General features: G+C 35.8%; 1 protein-coding gene across 2 annotated transcripts in view; it reads right to left on the bottom strand.

Moving 5' to 3' along the window:
* LOC110464040 (serine/threonine-protein kinase NLK-like) overlaps positions 1-14,069 on the bottom strand; it is a 41,583-nt gene extending 27,514 nt beyond the window's left edge. For both annotated transcript variants that reach the window (XM_021519052.1, XM_021519051.1), the window contains exons 1-3: positions 13,674-14,069; positions 8,346-8,475; positions 3,448-3,503 (exon numbers count right to left, since the gene is read on the bottom strand). In XM_021519052.1, coding sequence (XP_021374727.1) covers positions 3,448-3,503; positions 8,346-8,475; positions 13,674-13,852 — 365 coding nt within the window. In that variant the 5' untranslated portion in view covers positions 13,853-14,069. The remainder of the gene's footprint in view (positions 1-3,447; positions 3,504-8,345; positions 8,476-13,673) is intronic.
* Positions 14,070-15,883: the final 1,814 nt, after the last annotated feature.

Raw genomic sequence — 15,883 nt, 5'->3', positions numbered from 1 at the left:
CAAAATAAAGCTTGACGACTGCTGGCCGGCAGACTTCTAGTATTTGATTAACCCATTCTTCCCAGAAGGCACATTTGAACTCTTCCAATTAAAAGATTGGAATAGTTTATTATGAAATTTAACCCTTTCACCACTGCAGACCAGAATGGACTCATCCAGATCAATGCATGGTAGAGTTTACTAAAGTTACATAGGGGTGAAAGGGTTAACGGGTGAATGATCATGTATGGACACATGGACAGAGAAAATAGCAACAAATTGAATGCCCCTTCACTAATGAGGAGACAGGGGACATGAAATTATTTACCTAACCTACATAATGCATATTCATTTACCTATCAATAATACTGAGGTAGACTTGGTCAAGGACACACAAACAATCATTATTAATCTCAGCATGGTTTAACCATTGCATGAAATTAGTCTGCAGTCTGTCTTCAGATATAAAGCCCATAGCCCGGCCATTAGGATATACACATCTACTGCACAAAGACTGGCAAAATCTTTCAGAACACTTTGACTACAAAAGGAACTGCAAGGTTGAGAAAAAACACAACAAAGGACTCGTTTGTTGAACAGAGAATTTAACACAGGCTTACAAAATCATTCACAAGTGAATCGGGTTTCCTCGAGGTGTACCAGAAGTAACTCAATAAACGATTTAGAATAAGACCCGGCTCTCAACCGAGAATACACACAAAACTGTCTCACATTTCACAGAGCAAGGAATAGGACTATATACAGAATAAGGTGATACAACAGTGATGGAAATAAAACCAAACGACGGGCAATAATATTTTATAACATATGATCAGCTTAACCCATTCACCTCTAAGTCACATTTGAACCTCACCAAATCCAAGACTGGGCAAGTCCATTAGAAAATGTAGGGTCGACTGAGTAAATACAAGGATTCAGCATACATAAACATACATGAACTTGTAAAATGGAGTTCGGGTTTAAATAGTTAGACCAACTCAGATTATAAATTCACTAACGACCTACAAAATCTTTGTTATTTTTAATGGTCTTCTGATGGTTAAAATCAGCACTTTATCATACAAACATGAAAATATAGAACATGATTATTATAACCTGGTACGTATTTCCAAATATTATATCTTCAAATAAATGATTGATTTTGATTAATCCTTGGTTTTGTCGCATAATCAAATACCAACAATATTGACAAAGGACACGAGACGAGATATAATCATGTTTTCACTTCATGATCTACACCTAATTTATATATATAATTGAATATTGCTTTCCTTTAAAATGCCGACCACTTGAATATTTGCAAATTTGCCTTGACCCAAAGACAAGAGTTTCCGCATTACATAGGTTTGTAGTCCACATACTTGAAACTGTCCTTAATGTATATAACAAACATTGAGTGATCTGACTGGGCATTCCAACACATTACTGTTACTCTAACTGTACATGTACTTAGTGAAAATGTCATTCTATTTATAGACGTAGAATTATAGATGTCAAACTTAGGTATTTAATCATGTGACAGAGACCGTGTCACGATTACAGTAAAATATTATAACCAAATAACTGCCCTTGTGACGAATGAATCAGGAATAATAATTGTAATCGGAGATGCTAATGCGCTAGTATTAAAAGCCTGCAGATATATTCCGTGATGCATCAAACCAAAATTGTTGTTCTTTTTCAAGCTTCCCCCATAGTGTTTGCAATGACCTTATACCTGCTTAGTGAACGGAGTACATCATATAACTGCCTGGGGGCTGGGGGGTTGGGTGCTATGTTAGCATATCATCAGCATACAGTACACAAAGTATCTGTAGGGACACCAGGTACTGATAGAGGTCAGCCCAGTACACATGTTCAGTCTAGACAGCGTTGGCTGAATGTACTACACCAGCCCAGCTTACAACAGTACTTTGTGTCTGAACTCATACAACCTGTACTACCAGCTCAACTTAGTACCTACACAATAACATGCCCCGGGTCAGCAGATAGAAGCACAGAGACAGGAAAGTAACTACACAATAACATGCCCCGGGTCAGCTGATAGAAGCACAGAGACAGGAAAGTACCTACACAATAAAATGCCCCGGGTCAGCAGATAGACGCACAGAGACAGGAAAGTACCTACACAATAAAATGCCCCGGGTCAGCAGATAGAAGCACAGAGACAGGAAAGTACCTACACAATAAAATGCCCCGGGTCAGCAGATAGAAGCACAGAGACAGGAAAGTAAGAATATTTACAGGAGAGAAAAGACAGACAAACATAAGAGCAGGAGAAAACCTGAAAAGGGAGTTGAGAAGTAGAGAGAGGACAGATATATAAGATCAAACATTGTACTGTATTACAAATATTTGGAACTAAGCAATTTCAATATTGATAAACTTGTGAAATTCATTTTGGGAATATTGAAGTCATCACTACCATAGATGTAGAAAGTACATATTGAAAACGAGGAAAACATCGCGACAACACGACACTAATTTACTTAATTCTGTGTTATCACTGCACGTGTCATGAAGCAATTACTGAACTATTCACAGAAAAGCTCTTTCAAATATTCTATGCTTCAAAAGGATGTGGGGATAGATTTAACACAAACATGGAAAGTACAACTTTGGTCTTAATCTATACCTAATAGCAGCGTGTGCTATGACTGATGACGTCTGGCTATAAACTATATATATATATATATACAACACATTTTCAATTTAATGCAATAATCAACAGATAGAATAAGGACAGCTGGTCTCTAAGTCTGCTTGCATTGGTGCATGTATGCTGGACCACATTCAATTAGGGACCCTCCCCCTTTTCAGGAGGAATTGAAATTAAATAGACCCCCTCTCCCTCTAAGTCCTGACCAAGTCTGGTCAATGATTTTATAATACTTACGCTTTACTTCATTTAAAAAAAAATGCCTTATGGTAATATATTTTGGGCGAAGTTTTTATAAATTAAAAATAAAAGGAATTAGGGTCATATTACAAATATTGCTTTCAGCACCATCACTTTGCAAGAAAAATAAAAAAGGAAAAAAAAAAATTTCCTGTATAAAAGATTGAACGAGGCGAGGAGGACTGCTGGTTGTCCGACACTTTATCCTTCTCAAGATAAGAACAGCCTTTGAACTAGGCTCACAGGGAACTACCCCATACAAACTGTCACGACCAATACCAACACACTTCCTTATTGACAAGTGTGAGCATGTTATAGACTCGACATCCTTGTTGTCTACACTACAGCAATGTACATGTACATGTAGCAAATTAGACATGAATCGCAAGGTAAAGTAACCTGTCCGCAACAATGTAGCAACACCTTAAGCTAAATATCTCAAACAAGCTCAGGTAAATTTGTAACAAAGCTTTTGTAAACTTATACTCCACCTAAACAAAGCCTTATATTGGACCCATAATGGCCTTGATTATTTTTTGAAAGGATACACTTCTTGGAAAAAGTCGATGTTTGGCGGCTGCAAGATGTCGAGAGCTGATAATACCTGAAACATAGAGAAAAAGAAGTCAGACTTGTGAACACAGCTAAACATAATAATTAGTTCCACACCAAGCTGTCATCCTGTAAATAATGTTACACCATTATTTCAATTTCATCATTTTAATCCTGTTTACAAATTTTCTTTTCGTATATGAAAACCCTTCATCAATGTTCCATTTTTTGGCAAGGTTGGACACTAGCCCTGTAATCGGAGACGAATATAGATTTCAGCATGGACAAGTGATTAACGTTACCCGACCTATAGTAGTCTCAGAGTAGTCTAGGATTAATTAATCAACATTTCACTGACAGGTTATAACTTATAAGTCAACTTTCTCTACAGCTTAAAATACAAGACTTTATGTAATGATTTTAAAAAATTCCCAAGAATTCACTATCGTTGCAACAGTTTGTTTTGCTATAGTATATCCTACAGCATTACTTCTACAAGATATTTTTTAATACCTGTAGCTAGTTCAAACAGGATAACTCATGCTACCTTGCTAGCTGTTGTACTTGGAACTCAAGCTAACCAGACGGCTGGGTGTTCTATTGCCAATCAATTACTGCCAGCTCAAGCTAACCATACTTAGATGCTGACATATGATACAGCAGCTGTATAGCTGGCCTGGATGTTTAGTATATGGGTAGATTTTTCCCTAAAATCAATAGACAGTACACTGGAGACTGGCTCACACACCAGCCACACAGCCGACACCGGCAATCCCACTTCTCCATCTCTCACAAAACCCGTTCAATACAACACAACTCTTTTCCATCAATGTTGGTTTTAAACGCTTAATTCATCGATTCTGACTTTCTCAAACAATTTTACACAAGGAAACAAAGTTTTTTATATACTGGAAATTTTATGACATGATATTTTGTTAACAATTTTTAAATGTTATTTTTTTATGAATTTCATTACTATTAATTATAATATGATCAATTCAAAAAAATAACACAAGATTATTCCAAAGATGGATATAAAGGCAGAATTGTTTTATAATTTGCATTTTTGAACAGAAATCTCATTACTATTGATACAAGTTATGGGAAAATTTTAAATCAAGACAAACTAACAATGTTATTGCTATGCAAATCGTTTCAGCATTTTTTCAAATCCATTGAACATTGCAATGGACTGTTTGTTAAAAATCATAAACCTGTACTACCTGGATTTGATGTGTTTTACGTCAATAGATGCATTGGAGCGTGATTTGTGGTGAACAACCTAAAGGGAAAGTTATGCTAAAGCTTGTCAACCCACTGTTTAATTCCCCCTCTAGTCGGTGACTTAGTGGCTCGTAGGGTGGAGGGGTGAATCACGACGCATTCCCAACATAGCCGACATTCCTGGGGTGGATCTACCTAGGCCAGATATAACGAGTATCAAACACCCCCAGAACAAAACCTTCACATCATTTACTTAGGTGTCGAGCCAACACAAAAATTATAACAATTTCTAACCAGGCCTGGTCATGCTGGAAAATAATTCTGGTCTGGAAGTAAGCTTTGGTTGAGGATAAAGTGGAGATTTTAAGAGGTTGAAGGAAAGGGAGGGGATAACATCAATATATAGGTACACGTACTCAATACACTACATACTTGCAGCAAATTATGTATCGAACCAACTCAACAAGTCAGTGTTGGGGATCGCGTGGAAACCAGGCTGGTGTTGGTGATGAGGTGATAATCATTTATTTAGTGGGTTTAAAGTTTTTTAGGCGTTTAATAAATTCACCTGCTGAATAAGTTGATAAACTTTCAAATCAAAACAAAATATAATTTACACTTAAAATATCATATATTATTGACACAAAATATAGCATCTATAATAAAGTGCAATAGCACTTTTTCTTGCCCTTATCACTAGAGCAGGAAAACAGTTACCTGGAAAATTGGCCTGCAGGGAAAACTTTGACAAGTACTAATTAATAAGTGAAACGCCACCTGCAATTGGCATGTTTGTTGTTTATAGTGTTAATTGGCACCCCAGGAGACCAGATACACAGAATACAGCTCTATCTATTTATTATAAACACTGGTAGATTTAGGGGGAGGGGGGAGTTCACATGACATTAAGCTACAAAAGTAATCAAAGCTTGTTAACTGCAGAGATTAAAGGTCAACCCTTTTGGTGGCAGAGATCTGTACCCTGTTAGGGAGTGCATCAAGATCTATAGAGACAGGTATGGACATAGCATCGTTATCACACCTGACACCTGTACACAAGTACCCACATAGGTAAGCCAGCTAGTGGTCTCCTGGAGACTACACTTGTAGAAAGGTGGGAGGGGGACATCTGTACAGGTGTATCAAATACCTGGGGAAGTCTGTCAGGTGTAACTATCACATTGACACACCTGGGTAGTAGAGGTGGAAGTGGGGTGGGTGGAGGGGTCTATGTAGCACCATGTGTACATCATATTTAATTACAATTACACCTGAGGACCTTATGACACCATGAAAGTCTATATCTAGGTCATTTGAGGGGAGGAAGTGAAGTGGGAGACAAATATAGGGCAAATAAAACAGTTTTGTTTGACATTCTGATTTATTACAGACATATATACATGTATGCAGGTTTTCTTTGAAGCCTTTTTGACAAACAATTACAAGGCCATATCAAAATATGAACACACCCACTATGTTTAGATACTTAACCAGCACAAAGCCTGCTGGACAATTAGATTAGAGTGACTACTCAGTATACATTGGCATGCGTGTATAAATACCTAGATAACAGGACACGCCCCGGTCTACCTGTGGACACACCCAACACTACCTTATATGGACAGGGCTGGGTGGCCCTTTGTGAGTATCACAATCATGACAAGAGATTGCCTGCCTGATCCGGTTGCAAATAAAATTCAATTGATCAGTATAGAACAGTGTTCCCAACTGGGCAAATTTACATTAAAATATAATGAATCGATAAGGAATGATTTGACAATTTAAAACCGATCAGAAACAAACTTGTTTTATTTTCTAACAAATATTTGATACATATATATTTTTTATAGACAATGAAAGTATGTGTTAATTTAAAGAAATCAACAACATGCCTTGGTTTTCTTTCTACATCATAAACAAGGAAAGATCACGTTGTTTTCAGGGGAACCAAACAAGTTAAGCACATTCTTGGTCTGGGCTCTCGACGTTACACTTAAGGCTACACCAATGCAACCTACTTGCCAAACAGGATTTATATACCACCTGTAAAGGTCAGCCAGGTTAACTAAGAATACTCGCTGACCCAGGGGACCAAGCCAGTCTACTGATAAAGTCAAGTTAAATATACACCCCTTTTACGACCATAGCTCACATTATAATATTTTTTCTCTATGTATCTAATCACATTTTCTTCTCTGAAATGAAAAAACTGACTTGTAATGTGTCTGGCAGTTTTTTTATAAGGCCAAAAGAAAAGCAAAATCTGTTTCCCATTTTCCATTTTTTTTGTTCTGACCCTTAAGGCATTTATTTGTGTCCCTTTTATTATGATATGGAATTGTGTTCTGAGTGAGTGAGTGTGAATTAAGCATTAATCCTTTTTTGTTAGTAACGTGCAATTTGTGAATATTTGTTTAAGGAATTTTGTAAGAAACACATGTTATTTAACATGGTTCAAGGGTTACTTAATCCCATTCAGAGATCAGTACATTTGAGGTCATGTACCAGCATGTCAAACAGGACCTTTTAAGTTTTCTACCTCTGTGATATGCATAAAGAGACATCACTCATTTCAAACCCCCATTCAAAATCAATTTTGGAGGATGGCGGATACATGTTGGTTGAATAATTCAATATAGAGACTCTTTTTATTCATCAACTTATAGTTATAGAATGCCTGAGGGACATATGAATACACAACAAATTGATTTTTTAACTTCGATCCGATATCATTCGTGGGGAGAAGAATATTGCACAGCATCTATTGCTACAATGGATGAATTATTGATGTAATTCTAACTCTTAGAATGAGTCGCACGTCAGTGACAACTGTTAAGGTTACCAATGAGAAAAATCCTAATAAATATGCGATACACATATCAAATCAAATCATTTGATACGTGTGTCACTATTAAGGTCTTTTATGGAATTGTTTATTAGGCCAAACAAACATAATGGTGTGTTGCAGTCAATGAAGTCAATGAAGTACAAGTTACAAAGTTTATCAGATCAACATTTGTATCGACGTTGTTCATAGGAATTGGAAACCTGAAACAAACCCTTTCGTTTGGTTTAGCCTGAGGAGAATGATACACAGCTGTAATATTGTGGATCACATGTAACTTTACTTCCAATGTGTTTCCTCATGCATGAAAATCATCACCACATTTATGAATTAACAATTCATTGTAATGACATTATGGATATAGACACCAATGTTGGGGCAAGTATTTACAAAACCCCCCTCCAACCAGCCACTCCATTCTTCCAATAAGCGAATCGAAAATGTCAAAAAAGATAAAATATTAAAATCTTCTTCTTAAACAATACAAAACTCAACAAGCAGGGTTGTACAATTACATCAGCTTGCATGCAGGGCTTGTAGTTTTTACGTTTAGGCAAGAAAACATTTTCATTATTTAATATTAACTCATTCACTGTCAAACCTGAAATTTCATAATGAACTTTTCCAACCTTTGTCCAATTGGAGGAGTTCAAAAGTGTCTTCTGGGGTGAATGAGTTAACGTATAGCTTCATCCAATAGAATTTTGCAAAATTTGCCTTTCGGGTTAGTGCTTGATCGGTTTATGAAATTTGTCCACCCCACCCCAACCCACCCCACTCCACAAAATAGAATGCTGTGAAAAATGTCCAGACTTGGAAACTTACGTTGTCGTGTTTGAAGTGACACAGCATTTTCAGCTCCCTGTAAACCCGTTTGCAGGACACCAGGTTCTGGAAGACGCAAGGCATTTTCTTCAGCGCCACCCTCTTTCCATCTCGTGGGTCCGTTACTGACCTACAATAACAGAAGGAATCAATGAAACAGAATTTTTTCTAGGATTTCAGAGTAACATAATAATTTAACGTTTTACAGCAAGGTGTCTTTGACTATTTCCAATGATGTGCATGTTTTAATGATACAATGCAAGTTAAATTAAAAACATTTACATTAAAGTTTTTTGCTTTTGTTGGGAAATTATTTGTAAACAATACATTTTTGATCCATATTGTTTAATGTGTATCTACAACCACACATGACATACAGCTGTCCAAGGTATCAATTTCTATGAGACTGTATATATATATATCAAACTAGAAATCTCTGATCACGATGTTAAAAATAAAAATTCACCTTCCCTACAAATCCAAGTTTTTAAATGTCTACTCTTCTGAACTTTTTTCTTTATATGGATCCAGAGATAATCCTGGAGGGGGCCATGGACCCCTTAAAACTGAAATTGATCCCTCCATGTTTCAATTTTCTAGTAATGTTACATAGAATGGCCCCTGATAATTTTGATATTGACTAAAAACTGCTGAAATGGCCCAAGGCTCCCAAATTCCAGGATTTCCCCGTGGCTCAAGTCTAAAACTCTATATCATTAAAATATTTTGAAAAATAAGAAGTTTTATCTACATCTAGTTATCAAAATTGTTTTGGGAGCTGAAAGTGGGAAAAACAGCAATCTTGCAGCCTAAACTTAACTAATATTTTCCCTACCTGGTTAAAATATTTAGTTCAAGTGTACTCAATGTAGCTTTATAGCTGAATATTAATTTCTAATAAAGAAATTGCATTGTAAGAGTGTCCGATAGGATTTTATAAATTCTAGCTGCGGGCTATACAATGTATATGTATGCATGACAAAAACCAATTCAACGACTATGATGCACTAGCATTTTGCAGGTACATATCAATACACATGCACAGATGTACTACCATATGAAACACGAGCGCTATATTTACACTCCAGTGTACATATACAGAACGCTGTATTAATATGTCCCTAGAAATAGCTAACTTGCCATGATTATTGGCAGAAATGTGATCTTGGTGATATTTTATGCATGCTAAGTACTTCTATTTATAGTCGGAGCCTCCGGGAGATGTGCTGTGTTCAGTATAGAAGATAAATGCCACGGATTAGCCAGCAAACTCGACACAAGATGCACACTGTTCGTTATTTCAGCAATCCTAGCAAAACTTCTCTCCCAGTGATCTTTTACCAACAACTTCCAGCTTCTAAATTTGCTTGTTTGGCGCAGATTTATATTGGTGTAAATTACTTTAGTGTTTCTGTTATTTATAAATTTGTATATTGATAGATAACACCATCAAGAAAATTATATTTGAAGGATTTTTCATCATACCAGGCCGCAATTTAGTGGTTATGTCTTTCCATTCAAAAGCATTATTGGAAATCAGACAGACTGTTTCTGGACCAGCAGTGCTTTGAAATGGAAGGATTTTCAGAGAAGAAATGTCTGTGAAACTTCAGCGAAATTCACTGTAACAATGTGCAAAAGTGTATGTCGCATACTTTATCCCCTACAAAGACAGGTGTACCTGTACCATCAATATTTTGTTAAGGAAATTAACACAAGAGGAATAAGGACAAGTTTAGTATGACAAAATTTCACGTCGAGCAATTCAAGAAATGTTTTGTTAATAACCCATTCGTCAATATCTTTCTCCCATCATATATGCATCTCGATAAAATAAAATATAGTGTTACAGTCGCTGGGGTCTTGTTGCAATCTTACTATCGTGTATCATGCATGAAGATTGCTTGGAATCCCAAACATTTGATACATCTGCCTGGACATCTCGGCAAAGCAAAGTGTAAACGACTTTCAGTTCACTTTTGCATTATATACTGCTAAAAGTGACGGGAGATTTTGGGTATTTCCAAGTAATGTAGGAGACATGCTTGAGTGTAGTTTATCTCAAGATACGTCCAATTTTAAACATTTAGAAAAGAAAAAAATATTCATAGAAAACATGCACAGACAGAAATGTCGTCCTGCGCAATCTGTACATCAATTTGCATTTTAAAGTTTGACATGCAGGGGATAATGAGAACAAAACTTGTCGATACAGGCTGATTGAGATAAGTCCTTTGTATCAATGTTAGAGTAGCCTATATCTAGCATGTGTACTCTGTAATGAGAAGTTCACTGCTCGATATGGCGGTTCACCTCCTTAACACCAGAACACAGTTCCCAGACTGTCAGTCAGCAGTTCAAGTTCTGGTAATCATCAGTTGACATATATATGTACATAAATCGGGGACTTTTCCTAGGTGATACACGTAGGTTTGGTTTGTTCATATAGCCTTTAATATGTATTATAGGGAACTGTTCATATAGCATATAATATATATTATAGGGAACTGTTCATATAGCCTATAATATATATTATAGGCTATATGAACAGTTCCCTATAATATATATTATATGCTATATGAACAGTTCTCTATAATATATATTATATGCTATATGAACAGTTCACTATAATATATATTATATGCTATATGAACAGTTCTCTATAATATATATTATATGCTATATGGACAGTTCCCTATAATATATATTATAGGGAACAGTTCATATAGTATTTAATATATATTATAGGGAACTGTTCATATAGCCTATAATATATATTATAGGGAACTGTCCATATAGCATATAATATATATTATAGGGAACTGTACATCTTTTTTCTTTATCATCATGTTTCACTCCTTTATATATAGCGAAGGCTTCAATTAATTTTTCCGTAATTTTTTCAAAATGTATATATATATATATTCAACTCCAGATTAATTTTAGATGCAGGTCACAAATTCAGATCTAAGCTTAAAATGAATGTCAACAGATTAATTTTGAATGCAGGTCAAAAACTCAAATGAAAGTCAACGGATCAATTCGTCCGATCCCCCACCCACCTGTTTCACCGGAACATACATTCAATGTACGCATATATATTGTACCTGTATCACACGGAATCGAGCGAGTGCCCTTACATTTCATTACTCACAGATAAACATGTCGATTATCTACTTCTACATGGGCTTAAAGATAAACTTGAAGTTTCTAGACTACCAACAGACTGTTCATCGTCTACACCAGGTAGTTCAAACCTATTACACATTCTATCATCAGAAAGACTGGGCAATTCATCATTGTCTTATCACAAGTCAGCACCACAAACTTCAGTCTTTTGTTGTCGGTGATAATTGGCAACAGGAACTTTTTTTCTCTTTGTTGTAACTTTTTTCCACTTCGTTAGGAGGTGTTCTACAGACAGCACATCATGAGTTTATAGATAATGTCTCGGTTCATCAAGAATATTGCCCTCCACTGACCATTCGGCATGAAGTACAGAAAACAGATGTCGAGGAGAGTATGAATGACACTGATTTCATAGAGAAAAAATAGGACTGTGCATACATCTTGTACATAGACAGCATTTGTCTGCGACCACTGTCAAGCCCTAGTCATTTAAGCTAAATTCATCCCTGAAATTTTAAAATTAACCATTCCAACCTCTGAACTTGAAGAGTTCAAATTAAATGTGTCTTCAGGGGTGAATAAGTTGAACAGATTTTACAAACATTTGTTATATCCTCAAATTCGAACATACGAAAATTGATGCCTATTTCTTGACAACAAGCTATGCGTGCACTAAACTGGATCTGTGCTCTGGTAGTCACAATGTGAAACTGTTTTTTTAATCAATGCCTCCTTCCCTTCCCCAATATATTTTTAGAAGATATCCTTAATATATATATATACATAGTTGGTGACCCGAGGCCATGAAAACAGATTCAAATAAATTGGCTTCAGCTATTTAAACTTAGCTCACCCTATAAAAAGTAAGTATGACCCCAAAATAATCTTTCTTCTGGGTAAAATATCTATGATAATACTTGTATTGACGTGTTTATAGTGATCAGCTAATCTCTGATGACCGTAGCCCTACCCATTCATATCAAGGGAATTAAATCTCTTTTGGTAACTTTAAAGACAGCTTAGGTCTTCTTCCTATGATCCACCACAGGACGTATTTAACTGGAACATGTCGACATTTTAATCTAGGTCAGGATAAATATGTGTGCTTTCCCCATACAGAAGAGTCAATACTATACAGAAATTAGGCAAATTTACTTAAATGTTTTTACTTTTGATATATTTTATACAAAACCCTTGATGTCATTACTACACTATTTTAACCTCTCTCCGACCATGGTGATGTTTCTGCCATCATTAATGGTTTTATTGACATGTTTATTGAATGTTGATGAAAAATAGTATAGAACATGTTTTGATCATGAATACAGAACTTGTCAATATCAAGCTAGCTACTAATGGAGCTAACTATTTCTGACCCAGTATTATTATAATCCATGATACTATTTAACTGGGGTTTATTTGATATTAACCTGAATATCATTCAACCAGAATCAGATTGACAACTGAACTATAAGTCCATCTTCTATGAAATTAGCAACATTAACTGGGAATATTATCTGTAGCCTTGCCTGTTGTTTAGTCATTAGCGGTTGTTTTGTAAAAAAAATGAAAAAAAAATGATGATAGGCCTACCATTCACAATAAAATTTCTCGCTAATATATGACTAAGTATTTGTCTGTATTTCAAGTTGGAGTATAAGAAAGATACACAATATCGGATATTATAATAAGTGGGTTCAACTGTAGTATGACAATTCAATATGCAACGAAACGTGCTATCAATGACCTGAACAATAAACAAAGGCCAATATTTAAAATGTTAACACCTCGACCGAATTCATTATAAAGATGGTATTAATTTGAACATTTATTTGTTATTATAATTCATATTGGTGTGTTTTAATTTGGTGGAGTTTGTGTGTTTCCAGTATTGCTAGGTAGTTCTACGGTTCACGTCAGTGCTGTCAGCGCCTCAGGCCTGATCAGCTGATCCAAACGACACAAAGAAACACAAAGCACACGTCTCTCATTTTCACTGTTATTTCAGTAAAAACAAAATTCAGGTAAAATTAAACATTGAAAATGGAAGGTCCGATATACATTAATGATTGTGTGGCCATGGTTTAGCTAAGTTTGCTTTAGTTTTGTTACTAGCACCGAACGAAAGTGAAATTTCTCCCATCGTGTTCCTGTCGCGACAGACGACAGAACAATGGCTCGCAGGTCGAGTTTACTTACCAGACAACTCCAAATGCACCGTATCCTATGGGTCTGTCCGGCTGGACATCTTGTGGGGGCACAACCTGGTAATAGGGTACCGCCACAGCAGCCGTCAGGATAGCATGTTGGGAGTGGGGAGGTAAATTGGGAGGGGGCATTATAATGTGTCGAGCGTGTCTTTGCCCGACCACCGCCATAACCAACCCACGAAATCCAGCAAGGTGCCTGCACGAAAATCGTTTGGAATGTACTTCTTAATCTCTCCACATGTCCCCTTTTGCACACACAGTACCGCTATGACCTCTCCATCCACATCGGAGAGTATTTTGGTAAAATTCCGTTTATATATTTGAATACATAGATGAATTCGGAGAGATACAAGGCTGTCTGACTCACACGCTTGCGAGTCGACACACAAAGAAGTCACGTGACAACGCCTGTACGTTTCCCAAGATGCCAAGTCAAGGGTCAAAGGTCACACTTGTGCTATTTTCAGAAAATAATATTTTTAAAATATCAATGTTAAGTTAGCATTGCCTTTTGTCATTAAATAACTTGACTAGAGAAAATCATATTTGTCAATTATGACTTACTATTCGGTTGTAACATCGTCCGAAATGTATCTGAGGTAAATAAAATACAGCATGTTTACATAAACAAAGAAGCACATGGCTAAAGACCACGCCCCCTTTTTGACAGAGAATAACCGGAAGTATTAGCATATTTGTGTACGTATTATACACAAAGAAAGGAGGAAATGTGTCAGGATAGGATGAACAATAAGCAGGTCTACGTCATCAGGATAGGATAGGTTACTCGGCTCCTGTCACTCAGGTTAAATAAACATAAACATCACTTAGAACTGTCAACGTAAGCCGAAATAAATAGAGAGAAAATCATTGGCAAATTGATTTTCTCTGTTCTGGGTTACAGTATGGTATTTTAAAACTTCTGATCGGGGTAATTTCTTCGTCGGGGTCATTTCAGCGATATTTCGTTAAAAATATGATTAGATTGACTTGAGAGAACTGTTAAACAGGTTATCTTTTATGCCAAGAAGGTCTGGTGAATCTATAAAGAAGAATTGCAATAAGCGTCAGTTATTGTTTTTTTTCGTGTTATATTTATTGACCAGTTTTGTACAAGGATATTGATCAACCCAATCAACTGTCTTTCGTAAAAAGAAAAAGTTTGAAAAAAATAAGTATACATGAATCAAAGATATCAAAAGACAAATTTTGGTATTATCAAAATAAAAATAAAAATTATTACGTCAAACAAGTTAAAATAATATATATACAAGAGCAAAAATAAACAAACCTTAAAATACTATTTAATGCAACCACAATATATTGAAGTGCTGCTGTTTGTAACACTGACACATTTATCAGCTGAAGTGGTTAATGCCAAAAGTTTGAATATTTTTAAAAATAGGTTAAACGTGCACTGGAAAGATCATGCACACAAATTGTATCCGTCGTTTTAATCTACGATGTGTAAATATTAATTAATACTATCGCGACAATTAGACTTCACTAGTTGTCTAGATACATTTAATTTCATACAATGTATGCCATTCTTCGCGCACTCCATCATCAACCAATCAATTAACGAAATGCAGATTTATAACATCACTACAAACCACAGGCTTTCTGTTGATGTCTTACCTATGAGATACCTATGAGATACATCAAAGTATTTGCACGGAATAAATACGTTAAAACAATATTTGGCATTAAATGAAAAAAAAGATACACGCACACAAATAAAAACACGCACAATTACGAGGACTAAACATTAGAGGTAAATTACCAGCTATAACTAAGAGTTTCGCTCGACTATTCGTCGATTCCAAAACATTATAGTGTAGGTTACGTCCGCAGTGGAGAGAAAAAATACGGAAATCATTACAAGGAAACACGAGTTAGCTCCCTTGGTCCGATGGGAAATGATATAAGGCAAAGTAGGCCTAATCACGAGAAAAACCTGTTCGAATCTTTCCCCAGTAAATAGTAATATAAGATATCACTGTTTTATCAACATACAAACAAGTTGATGCATTATAACAAGAATTAAATTATTATTTGAAAGTAAGCTTAAATTCACTTCCCCGTGATGTTCTCAATATCGAGCATAGCGATCCGTAGTACTAAGTAGTAGCAATATAGTGAATAGACCGACAAAAAGCAACAGCTGCNGCTTGTGTAAAAAATATATTATCTATGCGA

This window comes from Mizuhopecten yessoensis, unplaced genomic scaffold (genome assembly GCF_002113885.1).
Source record: "Mizuhopecten yessoensis strain PY_sf001 unplaced genomic scaffold, ASM211388v2 scaffold10951, whole genome shotgun sequence".
Classification (NCBI taxonomy): Eukaryota; Metazoa; Mollusca; class Bivalvia; order Pectinida; family Pectinidae; genus Mizuhopecten; species Mizuhopecten yessoensis.
The sequence above is the reverse complement of the archived record's forward strand: the minus strand, read 5'-3'. Positions and strand labels throughout refer to the sequence as shown.